The sequence below is a fragment of the Arvicanthis niloticus genome, chromosome 19 (genome assembly GCF_011762505.2).
Source record: "Arvicanthis niloticus isolate mArvNil1 chromosome 19, mArvNil1.pat.X, whole genome shotgun sequence".
In the NCBI taxonomy this organism is placed as follows: Eukaryota; Metazoa; Chordata; class Mammalia; order Rodentia; family Muridae; genus Arvicanthis; species Arvicanthis niloticus.
The window spans coordinates 29,562,603-29,574,760 of NC_047676.1; the positions used below are offsets into that span (position 1 = coordinate 29,562,603).

The 12,158-nt window shown below is 40.2% G+C and overlaps 1 protein-coding gene across 1 annotated transcript in view; it reads left to right on the forward strand.

Annotated features, from left to right (window-relative positions):
• The window catches only part of Wdr70 (WD repeat domain 70), a 221,653-nt gene extending 218,876 nt beyond the window's left edge, over positions 1-2,777 (forward strand). Inside the window, exon 18 of the mRNA XM_034523560.2 lies at positions 2,586-2,777. Coding sequence (XP_034379451.1) covers positions 2,586-2,673 — 88 coding nt within the window. The 3' untranslated portion in view covers positions 2,674-2,777. The remainder of the gene's footprint in view (positions 1-2,585) is intronic.
• Positions 2,778-12,158: the final 9,381 nt, after the last annotated feature.

Here is a 12,158-nt window from a genome sequence, read left to right on the forward strand (position 1 = left end):
TCGCTGCGTTCCTTCTGTCTTGCTGCGTTCCTTCTGTCTTGCTGTGTTCGTTCCTGTAAAGGACATTCGTCAGGTGATAGATGTTCCATAAGCTAGCTAGAAAAAAAATATTCTTTTAAGAACCTTTTCTTTATATAGCAAAAGCCTAAGAACTCTTATTAAAGGTTCTAAAGTATTCTTTTAGAGTTTTGGTTTGGGGGGCAATATGGGTCGTTTGTGAGCCGAACCTTCCATTTTCCATCATTCGCTATGCTTCACTCTCCAGAATAAAGGCCTCTCCTTAGAGATGGCCTGAGAGCAAAGCTCGGTGTGCTTTGTCATCTTCAGTAGTTTCATATAGCTTCTCCAGATGAGAAATACCTCTTCCTCGTTGGAGCAAATCACACCTCTTGTTAAGGAGACACAGTCTTCTGCCTTCACCTCATGGCAGGGTCCTGCTGTCCTCTTTGCTTCCCACTCTGCGAGTAGGATGGAGTGTTTGGATATGTCCACTGTGTCCACCGTCCAAGGAGGGAGATGGAGGGCTTTAGAGTAAGCACTTAGAACAGTTTCTAGCATTTTGATACATTTGATGAATCTACCAAAATATATTTTAAATATTTTAGTTTATTATTTGATAACGCCTTATGTGTTCATAATGTTATCTTCATCCCTGTTACCTCTCTTCTCCTCCAGTTTCCTCTGAACCCTTCTCAAGAAATCCCCTTCCTACTTTTAAGTTGTGTGTGTGTGTGTGCGCGCGCGCGTGCACATGTGCATGTTCATTTGTGCAGGTGTTTGGAGGCTAGAAGATGTCAAGTGTCCTGTTCTATCACTCTCTGCCTTGTTACCTTGACACAGAGTCTGGCACTGAACCGGGATCTTGGCTAATGGCTAGCGATCCCAGTCATCCTCCTGTACCCGTACCCCACTCCCCTACTGCCAGGCACTTGAGTTATAGCATATGCATACTTGTGTCCAGCTTGTACATGGTACTGAGGATTTGAACTCAGATCTTATGTTTTTGCAGTAAAGAGTTATACCCATGGAGCTGTCTTCCCAGCTTCCAGTGCCAAGTTTCATGTTGTTATATATCCTATCACCCCTTAGTTCTGAGCCTTCTCATGTTTTGCTCTGTTTTGGTTATGTTCACTCATCAACTTTATTGAGACACAGTTTATATACAGTAAAGTATAAAATACAACCGTCTCAAGTTTTGGCAGAAACATACACTTGTGTAACCAATACCTAAATCTTTGTCCATAAGAACATTGTCTCCTGCTTCTGTACAGCATGACTCCCTGCCTGTTTTTCTGTGCCCTGCCAGATTAGCCAGCAGCCATCTTCAAGTCCTTTTGGAAGTAGTGGACTATGTCAGAGTAACCCTTGGGTGAAGCAGCTGTATCCAGGAGCATCACTGCTGCATCTCAGTACTTACGTCTCCTCACAGTGGTGATGTGGTGGCTTGTGAAATATAGCCAGAGAGCCTTAGAATCTCACCCCCCGCCCACAGAAGTAAAATATTAACTTTGAAGGCTCTTTTAAGCTTACACATTTGTTCCTCTGTAGGTTTGTTCAGGGACCAGCATCTTTGCTAGTAGGTAACATATAGCAAACACCAAATTTCTTGGCTGTGGCACATTTGAAAGCCATGGTTTTGCTTTCTAGTAACTGGGGTCTATGAAAGTCCACAGCTGTCTTTTGAAATGTTAGATCTGTGACCTGTGTGTAGATGCCATAACAGTATCTTGAAGTAATAAGGAGTTTAACCAGTTGGATTGGTATGAGAAAGGCTTTGGCTCTAGGGAGATGGAAGTAGCTTGAGTAGTAGTTACATTATGACCATTTGACATTTTCTTGGAACTGGTTTTTTGGAATGGAGAAATGGAAATGCCATGGAAGTAGGTATGCTTGCAGAGCACTGGAGATCCTCCCACAAGGATGGCTTGATGACTGGTATGGTGTAGCAGTGACACTGTATGGCAGTGTTACCACTGTGCTCAATGATATGTCCTAAATGCTTGGCATTTCCATGCATTGACCTGGGTGAGGAATCAATTGGTGCCCGTTTGTTTTTCTTTAAAGTTTTTTACTGGTAGGAGTCACTGCATGTTTGTTATTATTTGAAACTTGCCAGATAAGAGAACTGTGAGCGCAAATTCTTCCATTTGCACCACAGTCACATGCACTACTTAAGTCTAAGACAGCCCGGGTAGGTGTGAGTAAATACCATGTAGGGTCTTGTGAGATGACTGTATGGTGTATTCTTCCAAATGGTCACACTTTGCCTCGGTTAGCAGCAGAGAGAGGTTATGATACACGAGGGGCCACTGGATTGATTCATTTTCATTTTATTTGAGGGAAGGACAACACACAGTATCTACCATAGAGGGAAACCCTTCAAAAAAATATTTGGCTCTTTTCCTGAACATAATTAAATTTTCACTATGCTTTTTTTTTTTTTTTTTTGCCAGAAGTTTAATGATTTACATTTAGTAATTGAAATGCAGTCAGTTCCCAGACGTGCTCCCTCTTGATCCAAGAGACAACGCCTAATACAAGAAATACCAACTCACCATTTCCTCTTCTTTTTAACTTTGTTTTAGAACTCAGCCAAAAACCATGTTTGCCCAAGTGGAATCTGATGATGAAGAGTCAAAGAATGAACCAGAGTGGAAAAAACGTAAAATTTGAAGAATCTCATTTAAGATCTATTTGCATGGAGCAACAGGAGACGATACAGTGTTTTTTCAACCCACCCCCAATGCTTATGAAATAAAAATACATTTTTACAAACAGATTTTGTCCTTTCTGTAATTGAGTTGTTTAAAGATTGGTAAGTCTTCATGCTGCTTTTTTTTTTTTTTTTTTTTACATTTCCTAACTACAATTATTAGATTGTGCTCCATGTACAAAAGAACAGACTCGGCCTATTCCTAAGTATTTTAGGTATTTTGAGTCTTTGTTTAACAATTACTGATCTTGTACAGATTCCCATTGAGGGGAAAATGTACTATGTGCTTTATGTCTATCTTGAACTAATCTGGGAACATAATATGGAAATATGGAATCTAAAGGCTTAATATTTCTACAGTGTCACAAGAGTTGTTTACATGACTGTAAATAATTAGATGAGATCAAACGGAGCCGTGGCTGTGCTGGGCAAGAGCGTGCATCTGGCTGTGTCTCGCTGTAGCCTGCGATGCTTAGAGCAGAAGAGCGTGCTTTGAAGTCAGACGATGGCAGGAGCTTTGCCCGTTGGGTCTTTCTTCTGGCCTCATGGTGGTAATACTTACCCCATGGGTTTGTTAAGAGGGCTAAAGGAAATGCTGGTATAGAGGTTTGACCCAGCACCTGGTATATAGTAAATCTATACTAAATATTTGCTATTTTCAGATATGATTAGCAATCACTTTGTCTTTTTTTGTCAATAGTCAATTAGAAAGACATGAGAATGCTTTGAAAGTACAAGGGCTGTAGAAATAAAAAACATTACAAATCATTCTAAAAGTTGTATTTGTAAATAGAAAATGAAAACAAATGTTGGTAGTTTGTCCAAAGTAATAATGAGTCAATAGAATAAGATTTTGTGGGCTAATTTCCCATACACATGGGCCATGTTTGCATGTTAAGTAAGCCCCACTAGGCAGTTGAGTTTTAATTTTTGTCTTTTACCCTTCTGTTCTTATTAGCTCTAGTGAATTAAGTAATTATAAAATTAATTACAGGGCTGGAGAGATGGCTCAGCGGTTAAGAGCATCAAATGCTCTTCCAGAGGTCCTGAGTTCAATTCCCAGCAACTACATGGTGGCTCACAACCATCTGTAATGGGATCCAATGCCCTCTTCTGGTATCTCTGAAGACAGCTACAGTGTATTTATAATAAATAAATAAATCTTAAAATAAAATTAAATAAAATTAAATTAATTACAAGCCAAAAGTATGCCCCCAAATCCTGGGTCTATGTACTTCATCTCACTTTTCTTTTGGAAAAAAAAAATCTATTTTAGCAAACTCATACCCAGTGCTTTTATTACTAAAGTTTCCAAGGGTGGCTGTGGCCATTCTATAGATAAAACTTTAGAGACTTCAGTCTTGTCCTTTGACCTTCAATTATGATCCATTTCCCCCCCCCCCTTTGGGATTTATACCTATAAAGTCACAGGTGATAAGAGAAAGAACTAGTGTCAGCTAAAATCCTATCTTGCCTTCTTGCATTAAATGGCTGGACTCCCACAAAGGCCTCATGATTTATATAGTTACTATATCAGCTTTGATGAGTCACAGGGATTCTAGTCAGTCTATACAAGGTCACAGCCATGGAGGGCTGTGTGAAGACTCGGGGTGTCTCTAGAGTAATTAACAAATGCCCCCAATGTCCTGTTCCCCTTGAGATGCACTGTATCCGAAATCAATCTCAGACCAATACTTTGTTCCACATGCTTAGAATTTATAAACTTCTTGCATCAAGGATGAAATTTATCAAAAGTTATCACATACATCATTACTCCCACCACCACACAGCCAACATAAACATCACACCTCATTGAGCGTGCACATCTGAAGATTGCTGTGCTGGTCATGAGTAGGAACAACCACTTGATCGTAGTAGGCTTGGCAGCATCTACTCCGATGTAAGGAAAGAGAAAGACAAGCAAGATTTTCTCACCACTATTCACATGTAGGTAGGCCTTTCCATGTTTGAGATTCTGTGCCCCTGTGGAGCTGAATAGAGAATTATTTCTACTATAGAAGGTTGGCACACATATAAGGATTTCAGTTTTGAATTTGTTGAAGAAGGACCTTAGAACCAGGACTGAACACATAGTGTTCATTTGACCTGTGGTTCTGTCCAACACTCTGGATATCACTGACCAACTATTCAAGGCTCAGAACTCATTACTTGTCACTATAAAACCTTAAGTCCCCTACTGTGATTAACTGTGTTACTGGTTACTCAAAGGAGGAACTTGGAAGCATCGACACGATGCTAACTCCCACTTCCTAACTCATTAATTAGGCACCATTTTTGCACATGCTCTGTAAGTCTCTTACATTTGCCCTTTACCTTTACTAAAATTTAGGCCCTCTTTCAACCATCAGCATTGCTCCAGAGTCTCCTTCCCAACTAAACTCGGTTTCCAATCTGGCCCTTCTCTAGTCAATCCATGACAAACTTCAGAGTTAAACCAAAAATCTGGCTAAATGACATCTATCCAAACCCTAAATCTGTCATCTTATTTCTTTGCCAAGTGCCTTCCAGAGTCATGAATTCTCATCCAGCATAGACAATCAAGATTCAGCCTCTTGTGCCTTCCTTGTGTAGACTTCTGCCAATCTCATATATGGTTGAGGTCCAGCCTCTTTCTGTACAGAAGGTATGCCAACTTTCAGCCCCTGAATCTTTGCCCTTGTTACCCTCTCCCTCCCCTGTCGTCTTGGAGAATTTCTTCCTTATTTTTGAGATGGGATCCATATCACTTTCCCTGAGCATGGCTCACCCAAGCAGTCTCGTCCTCTGCTCTCATGATTGCTCACATGCATACCTTCCTAGGATCACCTCCATTTATACACATGCATGGTTCTGTAAGACATGTGTGTGTCTGTGTTTGTGTGTATAACTCCAGGATATCCAGTGCCCCCTTCTGCCCCTCATGAATACTAGGGACACAAATGGTATATAGACATTCATGAATGCAAAACTCGCACACATATCAAGTAAAATGGGAATAATGGGAAAAGTTAACCATACTGATAGATTTAACATGACCACAATACTTTGACATTCATACAGTCTTTTGACCAGTCCCAGGTGAGCCCCTGGCCTTGAGAAGTTTGCACATTCTTTCTCTTGGGACCTCTTTTCTAACAACAAGGTAGCCATGATGTAAGAGGAAAGCTAATGACTCCAAACTGGACAGGAAGTAAAGGCTTGTTGACAACCAAGCTCCCCCATCTGACACAATTCCATTTCTTTTTAGGGAGGATCTTGTTATATATCCAAGACTGACCAAAACCTCATGATTCTACTGCCTCTGCCTCCTGTGGGATTATAGGGATTATAGGTGTGAGTTACCACATCTGGGCTTCTAGTCTCTCATAAAACAGATCATTTGGTTCCAGTTGAGTCATACCAGCTATGGTCATATGGAGCAGAGATGCATCAGCCCATATAGACTCCTGACCAAGATGTAAATTGGTGAGCAAGATAACTGATTATTATCACATGAAGCTGCTGAGCTGTGAAGCTGTGATACAGAAATACACAACTAGAACAGCTTTACAGATTAACTACTAGCCAACGGGCCACAAGTAGCACTGATGTTCTGATGAAGCAACTCTGAATGTTTTTCTTGAATACTTTGGCAAGTTATTTTTTTTTTTCTACTTCTTAAAGCCTAATTACATTAATACTTAGGAATAAAATATTTATTTTCCACTTGTTAAACATGTAAAATTTGCAATATACAAACTTTATATAGTTTTTGTTGTTGTCTTTTGGTTTTTGGTTTTTGGTTTTTCTGAGACAGGGTTTTTCTGTGTAGTCCTGGCTGTCCTGGAACTCACTCTGTAGACCAGGCTGGCCTTGAACTCAGAAATCCGCCTGCCTCTGCCTCCCAAGTGCTGGGATTAAAGGCATGCGCCACCACTGCCTAGCTATATAGTTTATATATACAGTATATATAGCCTTTTAGCCCATTATGCATATGTGTATCATCTTTACTCCCTGTTACTTTAAATATAGAATGTTTTTAAACTGGCTACTACAGATAATGCTGACTTGGAAGGTGCCATACCTTAAGCATTTTATGCATGCTGGAACTATTTTGTTAGAAGCTGATACCAAAAAATGGAGTTATGTAGGCTCAGGAAAATTGTCTCATCTTTGCTAAACACAATCATTGTAATCTTAGCACTTTGCCAATGGATGCCCAACTATCAAGGAAGAAGATGGCTCTAGACAATTCAGCTAGCATAGTGCATTGGATAGTATCCTGGAATCCATGTCCACCGAGAACCGTAGAATATGACTTTATTTGGAAGACTCTGCGGATATTAAATTAAGATGAGATCATACTAGATTAAGGAGGGCCTGCAATCCAATGGCTAGTGTCCATATAAAAACAGACAGAGCCACATACGTAGAGAAAAAGAAAACAAAGGAAATTAATAGTGATGTAGCTACTAGTCAAGGAATGCCAAAAGTGGCAACCGCAAGTTGGGAAGAGGCAAGGAAGGATTCCTCCCTGGAGTTGTAAGAGGAAGCATATCCCTCCCCACACCTAGATTTCTGATTTCTGGCCTCCAGAGCTATGAGGGAATAAACTCTGAGGGAATTTCTGTTGTTTTAAGCTGTTCCATCTGTTGTAATATTTTAAGCAAGTCCTAGAAAACAAGTATACTTAGCAACGTGATGTGAGGAAAAGCTTGGGTCCAGATGAGGCCTCACAAGGTTTGTATCACCCCACTTCATGAAAGACTCAGAAAAGAATGAATGAAGAAAAAACAAAGACACATACAAGAGATGCTTAGTGTCCAACATTAAGATTCATAATTCTCTCCAATCTCCTTTAGTGTGGACTTGCATAATGATTTTCTTCATCTACTAAATTTTGAAGCAATTTTGTTATATAGCAACAAACAACTAATACATTTCCAAGTTTGGGTTCTTACATTTTGAATACCTAGCCCCCAGTTTGGTACTTCTTGCTCAGTCTTCTGAGGTGATGCACTAAGAATTTTTCTCACGGCACTGTGATTTGATTACTTGAGCTCACCTTTAGACTGTTTATTCTCTAGGATAGGACAATTTTCATGAATCTTATGACTTGGATTGGCCTGGTGATTATTGTTCAAGGAGATAAACGTATTTTTTTCTTTCTGTTCTTTAAAGGCAGCAAATTTGCTGCCTCCTTCCCTTTTCACTCCTTACTTTGCACAAGCCCCACTAGTTTACCTGATAGTGGTTATCAAACCACTATAGCTTCTACAGTTGATTGTGCCCTCGGGACATACAGAGCAAACACTGTTGTTTCCTAATCCCAAGTATCCTTGGACCTGTGAACAAATCTTCACTGCTGAATAACCAAAGGTGGCTTTACTGTTTATATAATTCACTTTGAAGTATGGTACAACAAGTAGACTTTCTCCTCATAGGCTGCCTGACAGAAAGATACCCGATGCTCTCCTCAGATCTTTGCTGTCCATCGGCCACAGTAAAAAATGAACATATGATTCAATTCTATTTATTCTATTAATCGAGTTGTCTGAAGTACCATGGTTGGTATCTTAGAATTCATATGGAATAGGATGTCATGAGTTTGGGACTTATGCTCAATAGCAATGTCATGATTGTTAAAGACAAACGATGATCCTTCAGGTTGTCTGTAGAATGGGCACAGTATTAGCCACCTAATCAACTTCCAGGATAATTGTTTTATATATTTTTTAATTTAATTATGGAGATTGGAGAGATGGCTTAGCTGTTAAAAGCACTAGCTATTTTTCCACAGTACCCAGATTAGGTTGCCAGCACCCACATAGTAGCCCATGACATTCTGCATCTCCAGTTCTAAGGGATTTGATACACTCTTCTGGTTTCACAGGCATCATATATGAAAGTGGTACACAGATCTGCATTCAGGCAAGGCACTTATACACTGATGGTGATGATAATTGATTGATTGATAAGGTTTATGCACCTGTGCCTGTGAGGTGGAGTCTGCGCATATGAATACAAGTGCCCATGGAAGCCAAAAACCATTGGATCCCTTGGAGCTGATGTTATAGGCAGGCGTGAGCTGCCTGACATGGGTACTGGAAACCAAATTTAGGTTCTTCGTAAGAACAATACATGTTCTCAGCACCTGACCCATCTCTCTAGCACCCAAAAGACTATTTTAAGGTTTAATTAAAAGAAAAGGAGAAAGGAAGAGGGTGGAGATACAGAGAGGTTGTCAAATTATGAAATACTAGTAGTTTTGGCCTGGGGGGGGGGGGCTTATACATTGTTAATGTCTCAGTGAATGTGCATGAAAGTTCTGTTTTTGGATAGCAGTCCAAGTCTGTATCAGCCTCATAGTCATGAGGTGTTATGATAACCAAGAGGATGCTCTGTTACTAGGGAAATTTGATTCTGCATATTGAGAGGTTACCATTCAATGAAAGTTACCCAGAACTTGGCTAAGATTGTCTTGGGTAAGTTCTGGTCTGGTTAATCCAGATTCTCCCAGAGCCAGTTGGGACTCTGACTTAGTGCCTATCACCCTCACTGTTGGCCATGTTTAATACCAGGGGCCTCATGATGCTGGCTGTGACAACATCTGAAACCTTTCCAAATTTAGAATAATGGGAAAGTTGTCTTCTGCATTTCTCATAGGCTATTTTGATATTGCCTCTCTCTCTTTGCCCTTGTTTTGTTCCCCATTTGAACAAGTATTGTGCTCTTTTCATGGAGAGCTGTTTGGTCCCTTTGACTCTACTGCCTCTTGTTTATGAAAAACAGCAAGTTAACCATGACAAATGGCTAGCAGCAATCTTTCCTCTGAAGTACAGAGACTTGTTTCTTCCCTTGATTTTGCTTGGAAAATAAGAAATCTGGCTTTCCTTCGTTGGGGGTGGGGGTGGGGGGAATCTTATTATTCAGAGGTATGAAGTGTACCTCTGAAAAGCTTTGAAGACAGGGAATCCAGACTCAACTCCCAGGTTGGATGAGTTATATAATCTTTATGGCTTCTCAGTGACAAATGACCTAATTCTATATCTCTATGAAGAGAGACCCCAGCAGGGACAATACACAGGTTTTCCCCTCTGAGATTCTAATTCAGTAATTTTTAAAAATTAAATACAAATCTGTGTGTGATCTGAAATTACAAAACACAACAAAACGCATGATAGACCTCCCTGTTCACTTCAGAAGCTTGTAGTCCTTTTGGAATCTAGCCCCTCCCTGATCTGGGCCCTTTCAGAGCCAAGGAACATCTTAGAAATTAGAGGATAGCCTCTGGACCATGCCCTTAGGAAGTAGAGGTTAGCCTCTGGGCCATGTTTTAGGAAATAGAGACTTACATCTAGACCATGCCTGGAGCCTTTCTCAATAAATGATCCAGAAAAAAACTGGTCATCTATCTGTAGGAGAATGAAAATAGGCAGATCCTGGGTGGCAGCTCTGCCCCCAATCTCACAAAACCCAGAGGAATCGGGCCTCCCAGGAGCTCTAACCCGGGCAGTATCTTAGGTAAGGAGACAGCAACACCTGCCCCAAACAGGGAGTAACTGGGACCCACTAGGACCCAGGAATTCACCCCTGGCCTGGAGCACTGGTTTCTTCCTGTCTGCATCTGAGCAATAAACAGATCTTGGGCTCCAGCTCTAAACCCAGTAGTAACACCCAACCAAGATAATAGGAAGGACAGGCTCCAGTCAGAGACAGGGCAGGTAGCACTAAGGAGATACAGATGGTGAAAAGCAAGTGCAAGAACATAAACATCAGCAACTCAGGGTACTTGGCATCATTAGAACCTAGTTCTCCCACACTAGAAAGCCCTGAATTCCCCATATCACTAGGAAAGCAAGATTCAGATTTAAAATCACTTCTAATGATGATGATAGAGAACTTTAAGAAGGACATAAATAACATTCTCAAAGAATTTGAGGAGAACACAGGTAAACCGGTAGAAGCCCTTAAATTGGAAACACAAAAATTCCTTAAAGAATTACAAGAAAACACAATCAAACAGGTGAAGGAATTGAACAAAATCATCCAGGACATAAAAATGGAAGTAGAAACAATAAAGAAATCACAAAGGGAGACTCTGGAGATAGAAAACCTAGGAAAGAAATCAGGAGTCATAGACACAAGCATCACCAACAGAATACAAGAGATAGAAGAGAGAATCTCAGGTGCAGAAGATACCATAGAAAATATTGACACAACTGTCAAAGAAAACACAAAATGCAAAAAGTTCTTAACACAAAATATCCAGGAAATCCAGGACACAATGAGGAGACCAAACCTAAGGATAATAGGTATAAATGAGAGTGAAGATTCCCAACTTAAAGGGCCAATAAATATCTACAACAAAATCATAGAAGGAAACTTTCCTAACCTAAAGAATGAGATGCCCATAAATATACAAGAAGCCTACAGAACACCAAATAGACTAGACCAGAAAAGAAATACTTCCTGTCACATAATAATCAAAACACCAAATGCACAAAACAAAGAAAGAATATTAAATACAGTAAGGGAAAAAGGCCAAGTAACATATAAAAGCAGACCTATCAGTATTACACCAGACTTCTCACCAGATACTATAAAAGCTAGAAGATGCTGGACAGATGTCATACAGACCCTAAGAGAACACAAATGCCAGCCCAGGCTACTATACACAGCAAAACTCTCAATTACCATAGATGGAGAAACCAAGATATTTCATGACAAAACCAAATTTACACAATGTCTTTCCACAAACCCAGCATTACAAAGGATAATAGCAGGAAAGCTTTAATACAAGGAGGGAAATGATACACTAGAAAGAGCAAGAAAGTAATCCTCTTCCAACAAATCCAAAAGAAGATAGCCACACAAAGATAACTTCACCTCTAATAACAAAATTAGCAGGAGACAACAATCACTGTTCCTTAATATCTCTTAACATCAATGGACTGAATTCCCCAATTAAAAGACATAGGCTAATGGACTGGATACATAAATAGGACCCAGCATTTTGCTGCATACAGGAAACCCACCTCAGTAACAAAAACAGACTTTACCTTAGAATAAAAGGCTGGAAAATAATTTTTCAAGCAAATGGTCCTAAGAAACAAGCTGGAGTAGCCACTCTAAAATCTCCAGCCCGAGAACACAAAGGGAGGGACTCATGGCTCCATCTGTATAGGTAGTTGAGGGTGGCCTTGCCTGGTTTCAGTGGAAGTGGACAGCTTTGGTGCCTGAAAGTTTGGATTCTCCAGTGTTGGGGAATTCGAGAGCAGAGAAGCAGGAATAGGAGGATGGTGAGAGCACACTCTCATAGTAATAGGAGGAGGGGGTGGGGCAAGGGGTTTTATGGGGAATTCGAGAGGAGATAACATTGAAAGGTAAATAAATAAAATATCCAATAAAAAAACAGATAATAGGTCTGGCAATTGTAGTTGATCAGTTGAGACTTTTTGTCAAC